Source organism: Mesocricetus auratus, unplaced genomic scaffold (genome assembly GCF_017639785.1).
Source record: "Mesocricetus auratus isolate SY011 unplaced genomic scaffold, BCM_Maur_2.0 Super-Scaffold_100676, whole genome shotgun sequence".
Classification (NCBI taxonomy): Eukaryota; Metazoa; Chordata; class Mammalia; order Rodentia; family Cricetidae; genus Mesocricetus; species Mesocricetus auratus.
The window spans coordinates 43,929,939-43,951,499 of NW_024429266.1; the positions used below are offsets into that span (position 1 = coordinate 43,929,939).

Here is a 21,561-nt window from a genome sequence, read left to right on the forward strand (position 1 = left end):
CCTTGGTTAAGTACTGAGCTGAACTCAAGAAAGCCAGTAACAGAGAGGGAGGACTGATGATCAAAGGGATTAAGACTGGGCTGGTTTAACCCCCAGAAACAGCTGACCAGACAAAGGTTAACTCTTGCATCCCAGGCATCAGCCTGGGAAGCCAGCATGGGACTGATCAAGACACCCCTGAATGTGGGTGTCAGTGAGGAGGCCTAGGGAATCTATTGAGCCTTGGGCAGCAGATCAGTACCCATCCCAAGTATACATATGGACTTTGGACTCCCATAGAACAATGTGAGGTGCACTCTCACCCCGAACTCTTGGGGAAGGGTCTAGGCCCTGCCCTATATGAAATGACAGACTATGCACACCCCCATGGAGGGCCTCACCCTCCCTGGGGAAATGAGGGGATACCGGGGGGGGGCTCGGGAGGGAGGGAGGGAATGGGAGAGGGACCTGGAACTGACTTGTGAAGCAACCTTGTTTCTTAACTAAATTTAAACTGGAAAATAAAATAAAAAAAATGACATTTGGTCTCATGGTTCATTTTTTATTGGGTTAGAATTAATATATTATATATACTTATTCTGTCAATAATACTGTTGATACCATATGTACATATTTTCAGTTAATCTTTGAAGAAAATACTGTTTATTATCAAGCAAAATTAAATATTTTAAAATGTTGTTTTGTAACATGGCAAACAAAAATATATCCTCACAAGAATTTAAGAAAAATTCATGAGGACTTGCAACTGACATGTTATTTGGAAAGTATTTAGTTGTGGCTTTTAATGACTCTGTACATTCAAAATGATGTTTGCATTGGAAATTATATTTTGCCTCATCCAGAATGAAATATATTAAAAATTGTTTTGCAGTAATAAAGAGCAACACATCAGCTTGCTCCTAAAACAAAATTTTATCAAATTAATAATATGTTCATTAGAAAAGTAATTTTACTGGGGAGTAATAGAGTGATTAGCGGTTAATGGACTTGCTCCTCTACCTGAGGACCTGAGTTTGGTTTCCAGCACCTGTGTCAGTCAATTCAAAACTGCCTGAACCACAGGCTATACCATGGGACACTCTCCTGAACACTGGAAAAGTATCTGGACTTACACTCCGCCACACATACACACAAATTAAATCAATAAAAAATACTGTTTCTTTAACTCATTTGTTGGATTGCTTTCACAAGATTGCAATAGAGTGAAATAAAAGCTTCTGATGTTAAGGATGCAGGAGCAAGTGTAATATATTATTGCTCTTCTGCCTTTGGCAGATTGTTTACTGGAAGAGCCAACTGGTTCTTGTTTTTCTCAGTTCTTGAAAGAGGTTAAGAGCATAGACTTAGTTGAAAATATCACTCAGGTAAATTTAAAATTATTGTACAGGTGTGACAAAGTAATCTTATAAAATAATTAATATTTTGATAACAATACTATTTAAATGGTTTACTTGAGGACTTGAAACCAGAAATCAAATAAAATATTACAGGTTACTGTCTCTCTAAATAAATTAATACCTTCAATTTGAAGGTCATCTTTTTGTTCTCATTTCTTATTCTTATATTTTCATGTACATTATAGAGATGCAATCTTATTTGTGAATTTGTTATACATTATATTATAATAAAATGGAAAACCAAACAGTCATGAAATATATTCCATAGCCAGAAATCAATACATCCAAACAGTGCAAAATTTTTAAGATGCATTCTTTAAATTGAATGACCTATTTTAGAAATATAAACAATGATGAGGCTTAGATACCATTGTTCAAAGTAACAGCAAGTAATATCATTGCACTGATGAACAGTCAAAGCGATACAAATTGAAGGAGGTTTTTTTATAGTGGATTTTCTCTGAAGGAAGATAATTCAATCAATAATTTTTATCTATCATACAATATCTTATTAAAGTCTTCAAATAGAGTATCCAGATTTTATACCTAAGTCAAAAGCATAATGCCCTAGGGAACTCTGGGAAAAATCATCTTTCACTTATTTAGTTTGATGTCTTTAATATTGACAGTGAATATTTTAAAGTCAATTTAGTTTTTCCAAATGCTTACATTATGGAAAATATTATATTTGTCATAAAAAAGTGATAATGCTTTTACATTTTTGTTTTTAAAAATTTTGCATATATGACCCTTCAGTGTGCTGATGTCTTGATTATTCTTAGTATTTTAGTATGGTCAAGACAAAAATAGAGAAGAAAAGGTGCAGAGAGAATTGGTTGAAGTTAATTATTATAAATCTTTGTTGCCTTAAAAACAGAATATAATAATCTCATGCTTGATCAGATTAAGCACGTGAAGCAAATGAACACAGAGATTAAAAATACAGGGTAAGTCCAATTACAATGTCTGCATTTGTAAAATTGCCTGTAATTAGTCTTTGTTCACTTTGTAATTGAAGACAATGTATATGCTTAACCTATTTAATAATTTCACTTAATGCAATTCCAAATGAAAAGTCCTGAAGGAATCTACAGGTAACATTTAGAGAAAACATCATTAGAATAGAGAATGCCTTGATCTTTAAATTCAAGATTATTCCATGATCAGAAGGTTGGGTAGGGATTCCAATTCAATGAACTTAAGGGAATGCTTGACCTTTCACATAAACAAACCATAAACAATACTGACTGAAAAAAATGTTATCATCACGAATTACCATGGCTTTGAACTTTATTTTAGATCAGGATTTTGTATCACTAATTGTTCAGTGTCTTATTGCTTTTCAAATGTCAAAATGGCTTTATATATTTTGAATGATTTTTTTACTTTCATACACTTTTTAAAAATTATTTTCCATTCACGTCAATAATGTCTTTAATAGTGGGGCAAAGATTTTATAGAGTCTCAAATTAGCTTAAGTGGTAAGAATATTCTAGCAATACTTGTTCCTCTAATCTATTCATACAGATTGATTTTTGATTGCTTTGTTTTGATTTAATTGTCATCACTGTATTGTTACTTTCATGATAGATTTTTTGTAATATCATTGGATAAATTTATCCCTAGCTTTCTTAGTTTATAAATGTTGTACATTGAATTTCTTGTCATATATATATATATATATATATATATATATATATATATATATATATGTATATGTTCGTTTTTCAAGACAGGGTTTCTCAGTCTTGTTTTGGAGGCTGTCCTGGAACTCTCTCTGCAAACCAGGCTGGTCTCTAACTTACCGAGATCCTCCTGCCTCTGCCTCCCAAGTGCTGGGATTAAAGGCGTGTGCCACAAATGCTTAGCAAATTTTCTTGCTTTATTTTTGAGGCACAATCTTATTTTATATTATCCAGTCCTACGTTGACTTTGGATCATGCAATTTCATTTAATATGTTCATTGGTATTAATAGTTCCTATTGGAATTATTTGAATATTTTGTAGAAAATAATGTGGAATATGTAAATACTGACATATCCTTCTGTGACTGAAAAGTTAACCCCAAAGTGGTTTATGAAGATTTTAAACACTACTTCTATACCACTGGTACCAGAAGCAGCAGCAGCAACAACAAAAACAACCACAAAAGAGTGAAAGATAAACAAAATGCACCATTCATATTATGAAAATAATAAATTAATTAAGTAAAACATCAGCAAAATTTAAACAATGCATTAAGAATTAAATTCATAGAAGACACATATACTTCTGTTTTCCCTACTTGTAAACATTTTATACTTGGAAATTCTTCTAGCTAGACTGTTTTGTTGATAAAGGCAATGAAAATTTACACATATCTGATTCAACTTCTTACAAGTGGAAGCTTTATAAACTCTGTTACTTTTACTCTTCAGATTTTATTGTATTTGTAGTACTTGAAATTGTAAAGCAAAATAGAAAAAGATTGTACAAAATCATAATTGGTAAGATAGTCTATTATTTTCTCACATATGTACTAGTATGTATGGCAGAGTCTTAAAGGCCACACATATTGAAAATGAAGTATATGCTGCATTAAGGGATCTTCATTCATTAAACAAAGTCTTCATATGACTTCCATAAAAATACTGTTGCCTCCTTAACTATAAAATAAATTGCACAATTGCAAAGATTAATAAAGAGATTTCCAATGTCTTCACTCATTTTAAATAGGGACATAGATGGAACATATTAGCATATATTTGTTGCCTCTATCTTGGTTAATACTCATCTGTGAAAAAGGAAATGGGGAATTTGTATCCACATATAGTAACCTGTTCTTTGTGTCTACAACCTATACTCTGCACTTTTAATATTATGATATGAAATGGTAGAATGCCACGTTCTAAATATGCGAGATCTGCTTATGTTTTACATATATCCCTTTTGCTATGATCCTGATCCTTTTCAATTATGAACCTTTGTGAAGTTCACTAATTTTAGCTTTTTAATTTCATTTCTCCTTTTGAGGATTAGAACTCCAGTATCCTCTATAATTATTATAAACATTTACATTAGTAAGAAAACTTGGCACTCTTGTTCCTTGGTAGAAGATGTTTATTAAACAGGCAGTTTGATCAAAGCCTATCTTATACCAACAAGTATTATAACCGCAAAAAGATGACACATATAGGCGAGGTCTTTGTTTTTAAGAAGGCGAAGGAAAGACGTCACAATTTTACAATTACATTATTTTGATAAATATAAATTCTATGAACAAGGCAAAATATGATGATGATAATCAAGTTCAGAAATATAGTTTTGCTGTGTTTCTGGCTGGCAAGGAAGGCCTCTGAAACACATACAATTAAGTAGTAATGTAAAGGTCACTGAAATTAACATATATATTAGGAAGACACATTCGATGCTTGAGATGATTTGTAATTTGTCCAAAGCACAGCTATCTAAGATTTTATGGTAAGTGCCACATTTACATCCCTCATAAAACAGGGATTATATATAGTCTCAGGTTTTTAGATATCCTGCATGACGGATAAACCACAAAAGAATCCCTCGATAAATTTTGGAGATTTTCCTATCTGTGATGACTTGCTGTAAGTATCCCACCTAGAAGGTGAAGACAGAGTTTCTTATGAGATATATTCTGAAATAATTAGTTAACTGCCTGAATTTCTGACAGATGGGTTTGGGAAGCTAAGAACTGAAAGGACTGATCCTTTAATGCTGAGAGCCGTGGAGAATGCAGTTTTCCATAGATCAGCACAGCCACTGAGAAGCTGACAAGAAAGCACATACTCTTCCGCCAGCTTCCTCGCCCAAATTTTACAACCAGTTTCACAATAGTATCTGTAATGTCAGTTACTAATTTGTATATTACTTGGAATGTGCAGAGCTTACAGAAGACACGTATAATTACATATAGAGAATTGGAAGATTGAGGAATATTTTATGACAATGTCATGTCATATTTTCTTTCTAAGTTATTATTTCCTTAAACATATTTCAGGATGATCCAAGCTTCTGATTACGAATCACATTATTAAGCCCATATTTAATCAGGGTTAATCATAGGTCTCTTATCCTCACTAACCTAAGGAATAAGCCAGAGTCTTAAATCTTTTTCTTTAAATATTATATTTTATCCTTCCCATAATCATAAGTCAGGTACAGGCTACTAATGGGGCAGAATTTTAAAAACAGAGTTTTACCACTTAATTCTGGAAATCATTTCTTTTCTCTGTTCCCAGAAGTGACGTCTCTCACCTGCACTGAAGCTATTTATTTTAGAAACATGATTTACTGTATCACTTTGTATAACAGATTGACACAACTGTGCATACATTTCATGTATATTGGCACTCTAGGGAGCTTTTAGGAAGACACTACGTAATACTCTCATCTTTCTCATGAGTGTAAATATTAGAGGAGGCATTATGTGAACAGTTCATCAACATTTTTGATAATGAAGAGAGTCTACAGTGGCGATATGGATTAAGTGAACCCATGGAGTGAATATACAGTTTTATCCACAGGCAAGCACAAGCACAAATATTTTCAAAGGCTCCTACCTCCCAGAGTAGCAGATAGCAAGAAATGAGTCCCATATTTCTTGATAAGGTTTTCTGTAATTTGCTGAAGAGTCGGTCGCCGTCCCAAAAGTCTTATGTTGCGGAAGAATTCAGGGGCAAGAGGCAGAGGAGAGCCAAGGAAATTTCTTCTCTCAACTGCAAGGTTATTTACCTTCCAACGGCCAAACTCCCTGAAAAGCAAATTTATTTTTATTCACAACTGCATAATCTGAGTATTTTTATTTTTAATTAATGTCCTAATTTCACTTGGACATTTAGCTGAGGTCACTACATTACAATAGCTGCAGCTTGTAGTAACGTGTAGCTATGAGTAGAAGAGGCCACATCTATAATTCACCTACCTGGAATCCAAACCGACTCACAGAGACAATAAGCTACTACTGACGAATTTTCCTCAGGACATAAATATTCATAAACATATGTTCTTTTAAAGAAAATGAATGTAGTTACTAAAATAGAAACAAGAATAATAAAATTTAAAATAATTTATTTTGAAGTACCAACGGTACTATGGGGTTGTCCTATTTTTTAATTAATTGCCAGGGAGGGTAAGGCTGCAAAGGCAGTATGTAAGGCAACACTCAAGGGAGAAAGGGCTGCTTGATGAAGAGAAGTAGGGCAACATTTCACACAAATTAATGAAAGACATTTAGGTATTTCTAGAAATAAGAGGTCAGAACTTGCCCTTCCTAATTGTATGTATATTTTGCAAATGTGTTTTGGGAGTTTAAAAATACCTAATTTTGGAAAACTAGTTGTAAGGGGAGATTCACTAAGGAATTTAAAGAAGACATTGTCCCGAACACTACTTGGCTTACTCCTTTCTTTCTTTCTTTCTTTCTTTCTTTCTTTCTTTCTTTCTTTCTTTCTTTCTTTCTTTCCTTCCTTCCTTCCTTCTTTCTTTCCTTCTTTCTTTCTTTCTTTCTTTTCTTCTTTCTTTCCTTCTTTCTTTCTTTCTTTCATGAGTACCTCTTAATAGCTTTTCTATTACATCATTTATAAAGCTTTAAACACTCTTGCCTCAACAAGTGATCTTAAAATCAGCAGTTATTAAAGATATTTTGGAATTCTACTACAGAGTTGACAGTTCATTGGATGTTACATGGAAATGACATTATACATATTAAAATAAAAATTTAGTATAGTGTGTTAATTATATGTGCAGTGGAGTTTCATTATGCTAACTGTCTATTTGTGAATAATTTAATCATTTTCATCCTCGTTTACCCTCTTTTGATTCCAGTCTGTCCTGTTGGTCTTTCTATTCTCAAATACCCCTTCTACTTCCACGCCTCTGTCTTTCTCTAAGCCTTCCTTCTGCATTTATTTCCTTAACATGATTCATTTTCCTGCAAATGACGTAATTCTCTTCTTCTTTACTGCTGAATAATAAAAAGAAATCTTAATGCTGCTGTTCAAGGAACCACACTGTGAAGAAAACTACTCTCTGTATAATTTGGTATGTCTCTTTAAAACCATTAAATGTGCTGTCCTTCATTAAGCAAACAGCTTTTAACAACTGAATATATTAGAATACTTACGCACACACACACACACACATGTCTTTTTTACCTGTCTAAGCTCGAGTTGATGTCAAAATTTTTGCATTATAAAATCCTCTTCTACAAAAATTTGCCTGAGTATTTTCATATTATATTCATAATGTAGAATAATATGTAGAAATATGCATTCAAATATTGTAAAATGAGGTAATTGTACATCAATATACATCACATTATTGAGAATATGTCAGCAAGATTAAGGAATACAGTTCTGAGAAGTTATTTGTTAAACAATAATATGGAAATATTCTCACTCATTAAAGCATACATTTAAATCACAGTTGCTTACCAATTAAAAACATGTAGCCTTGTATTCAGCTAATAAATGGAATCCTGTAATTTTTGCCAACTGGAACTGGAGGTATTACCATTAGGTAAAATATAACAGGCATAGGAAAAATAACCATGTCATCTGATTCATGAGAGAAACATAAAAATAATGGTTGCTTAAAAATTGAGAAAGAAATTCTGCAGAAGAGGTAGGAAACAGAAGAGAAGTCACAGTAAGGCTGATCAATCCGTGCTACTGGTAGAGGTACCAGTCACTTAATGCAGTGTCTCTACTTAATGATACTATAAAATATGATATGAGAAGATAAAGGAATAGTTTTTCAATTTTCTTCATAATGAGATGACCAATATTTGAGGAGGTTAAAATGTCTATCCTGATTTACATATATTATTTAGATGAATATGCATGAAAATGTCACATGGTAGCCCATAAATATGTAAGATATTTCTGTTTTGGTTATCATCTAAAATAGTATATTTAATTTAAGTAGAGTAACTCTCTAGCCACAGGGACCTGAAAATTATACTGACATATAATCTGAACAAAAGAGATGAAGTTAAATGCTGTGAAATATATCTTTCTGAATAAAATACAAGTTCTTATAACTCACATAATGTCAAGGCTATCATTTGATATGAAGTATTCTCACCTAACTCATTTGGTGTGTTTTGACTACTCTTAGATTTACATATGGCATACATTCATGTGAAGAGCCTAAGACAGTTGATACCCTTATTTATGGAGTATGCTTCTGCCCTAAATGGTTTTGATTGACTGCTTACCAAGTCCAATAATCTCACTATCTCAATTTACCTTTTATCATTTATTTTGTACAAAACATTTCTTTAATCATCGTTTTTCTCAGTGTCACCTACCAAAAAATAAGAAGCAGATTGTAGATATCACTAAACAAAGATCAATTAAGTATTCTAGTAATTTACAAGGAATTATTTTCTTAGTTGTCAGTGAATTAATTAAGATTATCTTACTGTCTCATTCTTCATATTTTCTCTTGATTAGTCAGGTAAAATATGACATAATTGTATGTCCAATATTTTTAGTTTATGGAGAAAAAGAGAAATTGACAATATCTAATTTGTCTGTCATTTCTACTTAGAAAGATTACTTGTACTTTAATTAAATCTAACCTCAAACCCTCTGCAATACTTTTCTGAAAATTCACACAAACCTGTTGGAACATCCTGAGAAAGAGGTAAAAAAGAATACTGTATGAAAGGAAGTCTCTCTGGAGACTAAGTGTTACTCAGAGATAATTGTAAACATGCATTGTGCCTTTCCTGGACAAGGAATCAGTTGGCATCTTCTACTTTTCCCTAAAGCAACTGTAGCTTTCTTTGACTAATAACGTTTAAACATGTGATTCTCTTTTGATACAGTGAAAACCGATTACTGCTCTATATGTCTTCAAATGTATTGTTGCACACTGCAGGAACAAAAAATATCCATGAATTAAAAATAAATATGGTTGGTCATGTAAAGTCACTAAGATTATAGAATCATTGTTTTTACTGTTTCCTTGCCCTCTAGAAATATTATCAACATCATGACAGATACATTTTGACACTAGAAAAACTTTGGAAAATAAATTAGGAAATAAGATCTGCACATGAATTGGAACCAAAGGAGTGAAGTTTTAATTTCCTTTTCAGGAAGGAAAAAGTCATCACATTGGTGATTCAGCTCTGTATTAAATTTCTTCAAAACAAAACAAGACAGTGCTCAATTGAAAACATGGTATTAGGTATGATTGCCATAATGAGAACATTTTACCTAAGGATATTTTAGGAATTCATCCAGATGTTGAATTACTGGAATAAACAAGAACTTTCTGATAGTTCATTATGTTATTCATTGCTACTTGGAGCTACGCAGAATATAAATAAATCCTCATCATAACCATTGGAAATCTTTAAATGATATAGTTACCACCACAAGAACTCAGTCTCCACAACTAAATGAGGCCAGGGTGCTGTGCACTGCAGTTCCCACCAAGGCAGGAGCCAGCCCGCCCAGAGCCTGCCAGCATCCAGTTCCAATTCTCTACCCACAGGAGAGGCGAGCCTAACTTCTGGTGCCCTAAACAGAACTATTGGAGATCTGGGGATTGTGCAGTGATTTTACCATCCCGATGGGATTCAACCCACTCAGAGACTGTCAGCACCATAGTTCCTTTCTCCATCCACGGGGGCTAAATCGGCCTGGGCCTGTTTACAGCCTGCCTTCCAGTGATCTGCGCATAACTAGCTGAGGTCAGGGTACTGCACACTGCAGTTCCCACCCCAACAGGAGCCAGCCAGCCCAGAGACTGCCAGCATCCAAGTCCCATTGTCCACCTAAGGGACAGGCGAACTTAACTTCCGGTGCCCTGAGCAGAACTACGGGAGACCTGAGGACTGTACACTATGGATCCCATCCTGACAGACTTCAGAATATTCAAAGATTGTCAAGGCACTGGTATTAGGACTACCTCCAGCCACAGAAGAGAAAAGCCACTAGAGTGTTGGACATGCTCCCACACACCAGAAAGGAACCATGATCACAATACCCACCAGGAGAGGAAGAGAATCCTTTCTTCTCCCACTGGAAGAAATGATGGGAAGGAGGCAATTAAAAAAAAAAACACCCTGTGACAGAAAAAAACAATATGACACCTCCAGAGACTAGAGACTCTACACCCGCAAGACCAGAACAGCCCAATGCAGATGAAGCAGATGAGAAAGACCTTAAAAACAACTTCATGAAAATGATAGAGGCCCTCAAAGAGGACATGAGAAAATCCTTTAAAGAAATGGAAGGAAAAGCAAACCAAAAAATGCAAAAATGGAAGAAATGGAAGAAAAAACAAACCAAAAATATCCAACAAATGCAAGAAAGAGAGGAAAAGACAAAGCAAAAATTGCAAGAAATGATTCAAACAGTGCAAGGGTTGAAAGCTGAAATAGAGACTATAAGAAACAAAACAAAGTCTGAAGGAATGCTGGAAATAGCAAAGCTGGGCAAATGGTCAGGTACTACAGATGCAAGCATAACCAGCAGAATACAAGAGATAGAAGAGAAAATCTCAGATGTTGAGGATACACTAGGGTAAACATATCCATTGACCAAAGAAAACCTTAAGTCCAAGAAATCCCTAACACAAAATGTCCAGGAAATATGGGTCACAGTAAAATACCAAACCTAAAAATAATAAGGATAGAAGAAGGTGAAGAAAACAACCTCAAAGGGACAGAAAACATATTCACCAAAATCATAGAAGAAAACTTTCCCAACCTAAAAAAAAATGCCAATGAAGGTGCAAGAAGCTTACAGAACATCAAATAGTGTGGACAACAAAAAAAAGTCCCCTTGACACATAATAATCAAGACCCCAAGCATACAGAAGAAAGAAAGAATATTAAGAGCAGCTAGGGAAACAGGTAAAGTAACATATAAAGGCAAACTTATCAGAATTACACCTGACTTCTCGATGGAAACTCTGAAAGGCAGAAGGTCCTGGATAAATATTCTACCAACATTAAGAGACCACAGATGCCAGCCCAGACTGCTATAACCAGCAAAGCTTGCAGTCACTATAGATGGAGAAAAGAAGATATCCCAGGAAAAAACCAGATTTAAACAATATGTATCCACTAAGCCAGCCCTACAGAAAGTTCTGGAAGGAAAAGTCCAACCCAAGAAAGTTAACCACAACCAGAAAAACATAGGCAATCGATAGTCCCACTTTACCAACAACCGAAAGAAAAAAGGGATGAAAATCCGCACACAATTCCACCAATAGTAACAACTCCAAAACAAATAAAAATAAACAACAAGTTGTCATTAATATCTCTCATTATTAGTGGTCTTAATATTCCCATAAAAAGACACAGGCTAACAGAATGGATTCAAAGACAGAATCCATCCTTCTGCTGCATGAAAGAAACACACCACATCTTCAAAGACAGACATTACCTCAGAGTTAAGGGTTGGGGAAAGATTTTCCAATCAAATGGACCCAAGAAACAAACAGGGGTAGCAATCCTAATATCTAACAAATTAGACTTTAAAATAAAATCAGTCAAAAGAGATGAAGGAGGTCATTTCATACTCATCACAGGAGAAATCCACCAGCATGAAGTATCAATTCTGAACATCTATGCCCCAAATATAAAGGCATCTATGTTCATAAAAGAAATATTACTAAAATTCAAATCATACATAAAACCTCACACTCTTATAGTGGGAGACTCCACTTTCACCACTAGACATGACCACCAGATAGAAAGTTAACAAAGAAGTAAAGGAACTAAGAGAAGTTATTGCCCAATTGGGTTTAACAGACATCTACAGAACTTTTCATTCAAACATAAAAGAATACACCGCATGGAACCTTCTCAAAAGTCAACCACATACTCGACAACATATTAAACCTTAACAGGTACAAAAAGATTGGAATAGCTCCATGTACCTTATAAGGCCACCATATGTTATAGTTAGAATTAAACAACAACACAAATTGCAGAAACCCTACAAACTCATGGAAATTGAATAATGTGCAATTGCCCCATTCCTGGGTCAAAGAAGAAATAAAAAGAGAAATTAAAAACTTCCTACAATTCGGTGAGAATGAAGACACAACATACACAAATTTTTATGGACACTTGAAAGCCGTGCTAAGAAGAAAGTTCATAGCACTAAGTGCCCACGTGAAGAAATTGGAGAATACTCACACTAAAGAATTAACCATACAACTGAAAGCCCTAGAACACAAAGAATCAAACTCACCCAGGAGGAGTAGATGCCAGGAAATAATCAAATTGAGGGCTGAAATCAATAAAGTAGAAACTAGGAAAATAATACAAAGAATCAAAAAGATAGACAAAACTTTATCCAAACTTACCAAACGACAAAGTGTGAACATGCAAGTTAACAAAATCAGAAATGAAAAGGGGGTCATAACAACAGACACTGAGGAAATCCAGAGAATCATCAAGTCATACTTTGAAAACCTGTACTCCACAAAACACCAATGACAGTTTATGCTAGAGAGGATGTGGAAAAAGAGGAACACTCCTTCACTGTTGGTACAGCCACTTTGGAAATCAATGTGGAGATTCCTCAGAAAAATGGGAATCAGTCTACCACAAGACCCAGCAATTCCACTCACAGGTATATACCGAAAAGATGCACATTCATACAACAAGGACTTTTCTTCCACTATGTTCATAGCAGCATTATTTGTAATAGCCAAAACCTGGAAGCAACCTAGATGTCCATCAACTGTAGAGTAGATACAGAAAATGTGGTACATTTAGACAATGAAGACTATTCAGCAGAAAAAAAATGGAATCTTGAAATTTGCAGGCAAATGGACAGCAACAGAAGTAACCAGTCACTAAAAGAGAAACATGGTATGTACTTATATGGATTTTAGACATGAATCAGGGGAGTGCCAGCCTACAATCCCACTGCCTGAGTGTCTGGGAAACAGAACCTTCATCCTTTGACTGATGGAAGCAGAGGCAGACCCCCACAGATAAACAATGAACTTACCTCCTGGAATCCAGTGATAGAAAGGTAGAACTGATGAGCAAAGGGTTAAGTCTGGGCTGGTTTAACCCACAGAAACAGTTGACCTGAACAAGGGGGAGCACTTGGACCCCAGGCTGAATGCTGGATGGACAGCATGGGACTGATATAGATCTCCTGAATGTGGGTGTCAGTGAGGAGGCCTAGGTAATCTATGGGGCCTTCGGTAGTATTTATCCCTGTCATACAAATGGACTTTGGCTGCCCATCCCATAATGAGGGATGTTCTCTCAGCCTGGACTCTTGGGGGAGGGCTTAGGCCCTGCCCAGGATGAAATGACTCTGGAGATCCCCCGTGGAGGGCCTTAACCTCCCTGGAGATTGGAGTGGAGATATTTGGGGCACTAGGGGGCCTGGTGGGGAGGCCAGAGGAGGAGGAGAGGAAGAGGGAGCTGGAATTGACATGTGAAGCAAGCTTGGTTTTAACTTAAATAAGAAAAAATTTAAAAAAAGAGAAAAAAAAGAACTTAACGTATTTTGGCCCTTTTAGAAGCACAATTATTCTGTAGATTATAAATGAACCATGACCAGTTCAAACAGAAAATCATTTAAAAAGTCTTCTTGGCTCTATGAAATCTCTATTAATTTACTAGCATCATATGGTTGTTTGTTAAAAAGTCTGACTTGAAATTATTTATAATTTATATCCTATATATTTATTTACCTACAATATCAGTTATGGTTTTATTCCTACTCGTCTTACAAAAAGGTTGGAGAACAAATGCTACATTATCAACATGCATTGAGATCATAGTTATATAACATCCACATTGCCACTGTTCTCTCATGCTCATACTTAAATTTTGTGTTGAGTAATTATGTGTTCAATGCAATTAATAGCACCACAGTTTCCTTTAGATTCCTCGAGGATAGAAAATTAGTCATAATACATATGAAAATATTTGAACATAATATTATAGGGAAAAGTGTCTAAAATTTTGGCAGAACAAGATGCTAAAAGATTTATTTTAACTGTAATTTGTATACGTTTTCATGTCACTATATATGTTAGTTTATGATTTCATTTTTGTTAACACTCACTAAATTTAAAATATGGTATCAAAACAATATATTATTGATGTAGTAATGTAAAAAATTTAATGACTATCATAGAGTGACCTGCCAACTGCTAGTAGTATTAACCTTGTAATTGCAGGTATAAAAACATACTAATCTTAAGAATTGCCTGCTGTAATTGATATTTTCCACAATTTTATTATGTGTAACTATTATACATGTAATTGGCTTGCTATTGCAATGATCACTATGCCACTTTGTGATTCTATAAATGGCTGGAATGATCAAAATATGAATAACCAATCAAAATAAAATAAAATAAAATAAAACAAAAAGACTCATTCAAAAAAATAGGCCATGGACCTGAACAGAGAGTTCTCAAAAGAAGAAAACAATGGCTAAAATATAACTGTAAAATTATTCATTTTTTGGCAATGAGGGAAACACAAATCAGAACACCTGGAGATTTAATTATACCCTACCCAAAATGTCAAAGACCAACATAATAAACTACAACAAATGCTAAAGTGGACATGAGGAATATAGAACCTTCACTAATTGTTAGTGCAATTGTAAACTGGCATGGACACTGTAAAACAGCTTCTCAAAAAACACAACATAAATTTACCCCTATGTTGCTCTTTGGCATATGCTTAAACAAATCAATATCCCAATGCATAGATATTCATTGATGCTGTAGTCACAATAGCTAAGAAATGGAAATAACTTAATGTCCGTCAATAGACAACTGAATAATAAAAATGTTCTACACGTATACTGTAGATTGCTATAAAACCAGACATTTAATGGAATTAATCTTTGAGTAGGTGGCAGAGTAGTAGATGTATTGCCTTTCACTGTCTTGAACTCAAGCAGAGGATACTTATTACAAACCTAAAGTTTTGGAGATCCTTTTGGAACAAAGCTAGGAATTTAACCCAAAGAATCTATGAAAATTTCATCCAAGAGGAAAATTACAATACCTTAAATGATTTTTAAAAATGTTGCCTATTGCAGGCTCAATATTAACAAACAATGACTACATTGTTTTGAGTAACCTGTCAAGCTGAGAGTAGACGAGTAAAAGCAAGTAAAATGATTACAAGAAACAATTGTTGATCACAGTAAAACAATAAGCATTGATTTCAATAGTGGGCATTTGATTATAAAATTGAATCAAAGAAGATAATTTGAGTTATTGAGAAATTCTTAAAGATTGTACTATTTATATTTAACTGTGCTTATTTTGTTTTTTTAATTTACTAATTTTATAGGAATATGTAATGACTTACAACAATCTAGTTTTATAATTGTTTTGAAATATTTTTTATGATTTAATAGAAATTCAAATTTTATGGAAAATGCCACCAATTTTAATAATCAGAAGAGTAGCAATGTATATGCATTTCAATACTTCAGTATATACCTGACTGCACTGAGGTTTATTATTCATTTTTAATCAGGTGTTATAAAAATTTCATGTAAAGAACACACATGGGTGCACACACATACACACACACACACACACACACACACACAAACACATACACATTGGATTTTTTTTAGTTTAGTCTTTTTAAAATGCACAATTTGCTGGCCATGTCTGGGTACGTGGTTTTGCCAAAGCTGAGCTCTGTGCTGATATCCATTGTCCATGTTACCACAGGGGCCCATGTGACCCATGTGTTGAACCATGAGTTGAAGTACAAGGGCTTCCCTCAGCTGATTCCATCCCAGTCCAACCAGGGTAATGAATCCTGATAACCCCAGCACGGGAAAGTTGGATCTCCGTCTAACAGGAGAGTTGGCTCCCCACACTTAAGAACAATGGCCCAAATCATAATGTCCTAAATCATGTAAAGTAACATAAGGTTAACAAAGGCAAAATCAAAGATGCTCCTTGTAATAATGTCAATATAGCGACAATGAAAAAATAGGTCAAACTTTCAAAGGAAATTGTATACAGAAAGAATTATTTCTAGAACATTAAAAATTTTGTAGGATACAATGCTGTTTTGAAAGAGAATTTTAAACTCTTAAAGACTTTTTACAAAATTCAACAGGATTGAACTGCCTTCTGTCATACTATATATTCAGTGACTTCACTTCAATCTGCAAGTCCTCTCCCTTCCTCAAGGTTTTAACCCAATAGTGCCACAGGTGGGGACCAAGCTTTTAGCATGAGTGTTTGGAAGACACTCCAGACCTGAATAACATAGTATCTAAATTTTTTGTGTATATCATTAACCAGGCAATGTGGGAGAGAACATTATTAATGTGATATCTGTTTTAACATCTTAGGATGAATTTTAGAGGAGACTTTTAAAGGTAGAATGATAGTAGAGCAAACAACAGTGACAATGAACTTGTCTACCATGTTGTCCTATCACAAGACCCTAAACCATGGGCTGAAAACCCAGAAATCTTGGAGGCCATGACCCCAAATTTTTTAATAGTTATGTAAAATACCTTGAAACGAAACTCTTACCAAAGAAGTAAAAGACCTCTGCAATGAAAAATTTGAAAGCAAGTACAAAAATAGACTATAATAGATGTTGGAAAGGTTTCCCATGTGCATTAATTGCTAGAATTGATATTTCTAAAATGGCTAACTTACTAAAATATTCAACAAGTTCAATGGAAATCCCATCAAAATTCACAGAAATAATATTGGAAATTGTAAATTTTCACGAAAACACAAAAGATACCAAAACAATCACAAGCAAAAGACATTGCTGAAGTATCTCCATATCTGACTACAAGTTATTCTGCAGAACTATAGTGACAACAAATGAAACGAAAGCATACTGTAGTACTGGAACAAAATCCAACATGAAGATCTATGCAGTGAACTAGGGGATCCAGATAAAGGGCCATAAGGCTACAGTCCTCCAGTTTGTGACAAAGGTGTAAATGATATAATTGGAAAAAGACAGCCTATTCAAAAAAGGATTCTGGAGAATACTATGTATCCTTCTGCAGAAAAATGAAACAAGTTCTTTATCTATACAAATAAACTTCAAATAGATCATTGTAATAAGTAAACATATGAAACTCTGAAACTATTAGAATCAAACATAGATAAAACAATAAAAAATACAGTAATGGAAAGGGGCTTATTCACCAAGACTCCAGTTGCTCAGTATAAAAATCTCAAAAAATTAGCAGTAAAGTCTTCATGGTTTTTTTAAGTGATTTATTTGCTCACTGGAAAGATGAGTCAGCATTTAGAAGCACTGATTGCTCTTCCAAAGGACCCAAGTTCAATCAGTGTAACTCATTACCATCTGTAATGCTAATTTCACATGATCTGTTACTTTTACTAGCCTATTTAAATATTGAATACATAGGGTGTGCCGGCATACTAGCAGGCTAAATACGAATACAGATAAAATAAAATGAAGACATAATTTTATCTGTGTGTGAAATAATGAAGGTAGTTTACCAAAATTGAGGAAAGTATTCCTTATTATAAGCAATATAATTTTTCTACAAGTAGATATTCAATGGTATATAAAATCATGTGTTTGAATCTCAGATATATGACAACACCACAATGCTCTGAACTGTGTTATATATTTATATTATTGTTTGACAGCTGGATTTCAGAACAGTGTCTGACCTTAGTAGAGTGTGTGAATAGGTATATGGAACTCATAGGATGGATTTGGGACAGAGGTATGGAACGATTAAAATAAAATCAGACAGGCCACAAAAAAGAGGTGTATAATACTATTTAATGTAAAAGACTGTGGGAAAATTCTAAGATGATCTGAATCAAAGGTTAATCATTGAACACAAATTACTCTTTTCTTGTTCTGACTAAATTACCTCCAAGAAATTATAAATATCACACTATAAAAAGGTAATAAGGGCATTTAACATTGATTCGCAGTTTGCTGAAACAGGAATCCTAGGAATAGAAAGGATAAGCAGAATTATTGTTTATTACTGCTATAGCTGATTAGCCATAAATAGTCTCAGCATCTGGTCAAATATGCAGAGAACAAAATCCCAAAAAGAATGACAGACAGATAGTAAGAAACAACAAGCATTCTTAGATGGGACTAGAAAACAATACTGAATAAAATCAAGGATGAAATTATAAATGGTAGGAAAATGATTTTCATCAAACAGCCACTGACCTGAAGGTAGCCTAATATATGAGTAATCCATGTAAATTCATAGCCAACGCTGAGACTCACTTAGTATGATCTATGAGCATAAAGAAAAAACCCATCATAATTTACAACAACATGATTTTGTAAAGAAATATCATTTGACCTTTCAAAACCTTCTAGCAAAAAGTAGATGTTAGTGAAAGGGAAGTTCCCAGGAATCTACAAGGATGACCTCAGCTAAGATTCCTGAAAACAAGGGATATGTAGCTTGAACTAGCTATTTCCTGTGACAAGGCAAGACTACCAGTAGAGGGTTTGGAGGCAAACAAAGCCACATAACCTTCAACCTACAGTGTGTTTGGCCTATGGGATGTTCTGGAGTAACAGAACAGGAACAGGGTTTGTGGGAGTGGCCAACCAATGGCTGATCCTGCCTGAGGCCCATGCCACAAAAGTGAACCTATGCCTGATACTGCCTGGAGTGCCAGGATCCAGAGGCTGTATAGCCCAGAAACCTAGGATAGAATCAAACATGACTGGAGATAAAACAAACAAACAAAAACATAAAAAAACAACAAAAGGCAATGTGATGATATCTAAACATTTTCTGCTGTACACATAGATTGGTGCCCAGCCAAATCCTTATAGTCACCAGAGAGACTTCATCCAGCTATTGCTGGAAACAGATGTAGAGACTCTCAATCAAACATTAAGCCCATCTCAGGAAATCCTGATGAAGAGAGAGAAGAAGAATTGTAGGAGCCAGAGGAGTCAAGGACATCACAAGTAAAACCACAGAATCAACTAACCTTGGCTCCTAAATGCTTACAAAGACTGAAAAGACAACCAGGGAGTCTGCAAGGAACTGACCTAGGCACCCTGCATATATGTGACATTTCTGTAGCTTGGTCTTCTTGTGAAACTCCTAATAATGGGAGTAGGAACTGTCCCTGACTCTTTTGCTGGGTTTGGGACTATAGTTCTCATACTGGGTTGTATGGTCCAACCTCAATACAAGGTTAGGTTCTTAGCCTCACTGCAACTTGTTATGCCCTGTTTTGTTGATCCATGGGGGGTATCTGTCCTGTTCTGAATAGAAATAGAGGAGGAGTGGATGGAGGGGGTATAAGAGGGTGGGGGAGGGACTGAGAGGAGAAGGAAGGAGGGGAAACTGCAGTTGGGATGTAAATAAATATTAAAAAAAGAAAATGTTGATGCTTAGAACTCACTATTTTATGACTATTTAAAACATGATATAATATTTTTAAATTTATATGTAAATTTTTGGTGATTAAAAGAGTTAGAGAGCTCACATTTGATTATATATATATGTGTGTGTATATACACGTAGTCGGAATATTTGAAAAGATGAATCAAAACAGGAATAGTTCAATAGATCAGCTGTGTACATGATACACAAAACAAAAGCTATGTCCCCCTAGAAATAATGTACCTCAGAGAACAGAAACACAGCAGTATCTTAGTATACAATGATTAAAATACAAGTATACGAGATAAGAAATACTTCAGACAACAAGAGGGTTATGAAACTCAAGGTTATCACAGAAACGTGTCTGAGAGTACAGTGAAAGATAAGATTTTGTCAAATTCAAGAATCATTTAGAACAACCAGATAGTCATGTATTACTGCTTCATATTACCTTGTATTGATAGTTTGGTTCAGTGCGGCATCATTATTCCACAATGGAGATACAGGGCAATGATTGAATCACAAGTGCTTTTACCTCAGTAGCCAGTTATCCACTGAAAATTTATGGCTAATAAGTAAGCTACTGTTGTGGTTAAGGTGTTAAGAACTTGTCTTCACCATTTTCTCTCCTTTATTTCCTTGTCTATCTAAATTTATACATGTCAACTCTAGTATTTTGTTCTTTTACCTTTGATAGTCTGAATTTTATTTGCTTTTATGATTTTCTTTCTTTTAGTTTTTGAAGACAGGATTTCTCTGTGAAGCCTTGACTGTCCTGGAACTGGTTCTTACACCATGCTGGTAAGCTGCCCTCATATATAAGTCATTTCATTATTTTGTGATGGTGGTGTCTAAGAAGCGTACTTTCCCTTTTGTTATTGAGTAATTTTCCTTCTCCTGTAAAACTTCACTTTTTCCTATTTCTCTCAATTTGTCTTTAAGCTATTAACATTGATGCCATTTTGGCATTGCTGGTTCATGTCTTTAATCCCAGCACTTAAGAGGCAGAGGCAGGCAGATCTCTGTGAGTTCAAGGCCAGCCTGGTTTACAAAATGAGTGCCAGGATAGGCTCCAAAGCTACACAGAGAAACCCTGTCTCGAAAAACCAGAAAGAAAAAAATTGATGATGCCATTTTTGTCTCCTTTTCTTTGTTTTGTTATAGTCTTTCATTTGTTTGATTTGTTTACCTTTTTAATACTTAGGGTTTCCCAAGTAGTTCCATTCTCCAATTCCAAATTTTAATTCTACAAGGCAAAAGATATCGACTAACTTTCAACTTTGTTGTTCAGTATTTTCCCTGCATTTTCATCTTAGATATGTTTTGTGTGAACTCTTCTTTTCATTTCTAATTTCTTTTCACATCACACTGTATTCCTCTCACACATTAATCTATTTACCCATAGTTGCTCAGACCATAGGTATAAACATTACTCAAGAGTTTAGTATGGTATAGTTAGTCTGTAAATATTGTTGTGCCTAGATTGTGTACATGTCTAATACAAATTCTTCTTTAGAATACAGAAAACATTTATTCAGTTCCTATCTACTGCATACAGCTGTGCTTATTGGAAAATACAATTATTCATGATCACCAAATACCTTTTTTTAATATGGATACTTCTATCAAAATGCAGCAACCAGAGAAAAATGATAATTTAAATTTATCATGTAAAACAGATTGGCATACTACCTTCCAAGCAGTGAAGGAAATCCCAAGGCACAGTTTTACACTTGTAAAGGACATAAGGAAAACTCTTAAAATTCAATAACATATTTTAA

General features: G+C 34.5%; 1 protein-coding gene across 3 annotated transcripts in view; it reads right to left on the bottom strand.

Moving 5' to 3' along the window:
* The window catches only part of Brinp3 (BMP/retinoic acid inducible neural specific 3), a 367,648-nt gene that overhangs the window by 184,957 nt on the left and 161,130 nt on the right, over positions 1-21,561 (bottom strand). For all 3 annotated transcript variants that reach the window (XM_005073465.4, XM_013115829.3, XM_040738278.1), the window contains exon 3: positions 5,969-6,159. In XM_005073465.4, coding sequence (XP_005073522.1) covers positions 5,969-6,159 — 191 coding nt within the window. The remainder of the gene's footprint in view (positions 1-5,968; positions 6,160-21,561) is intronic.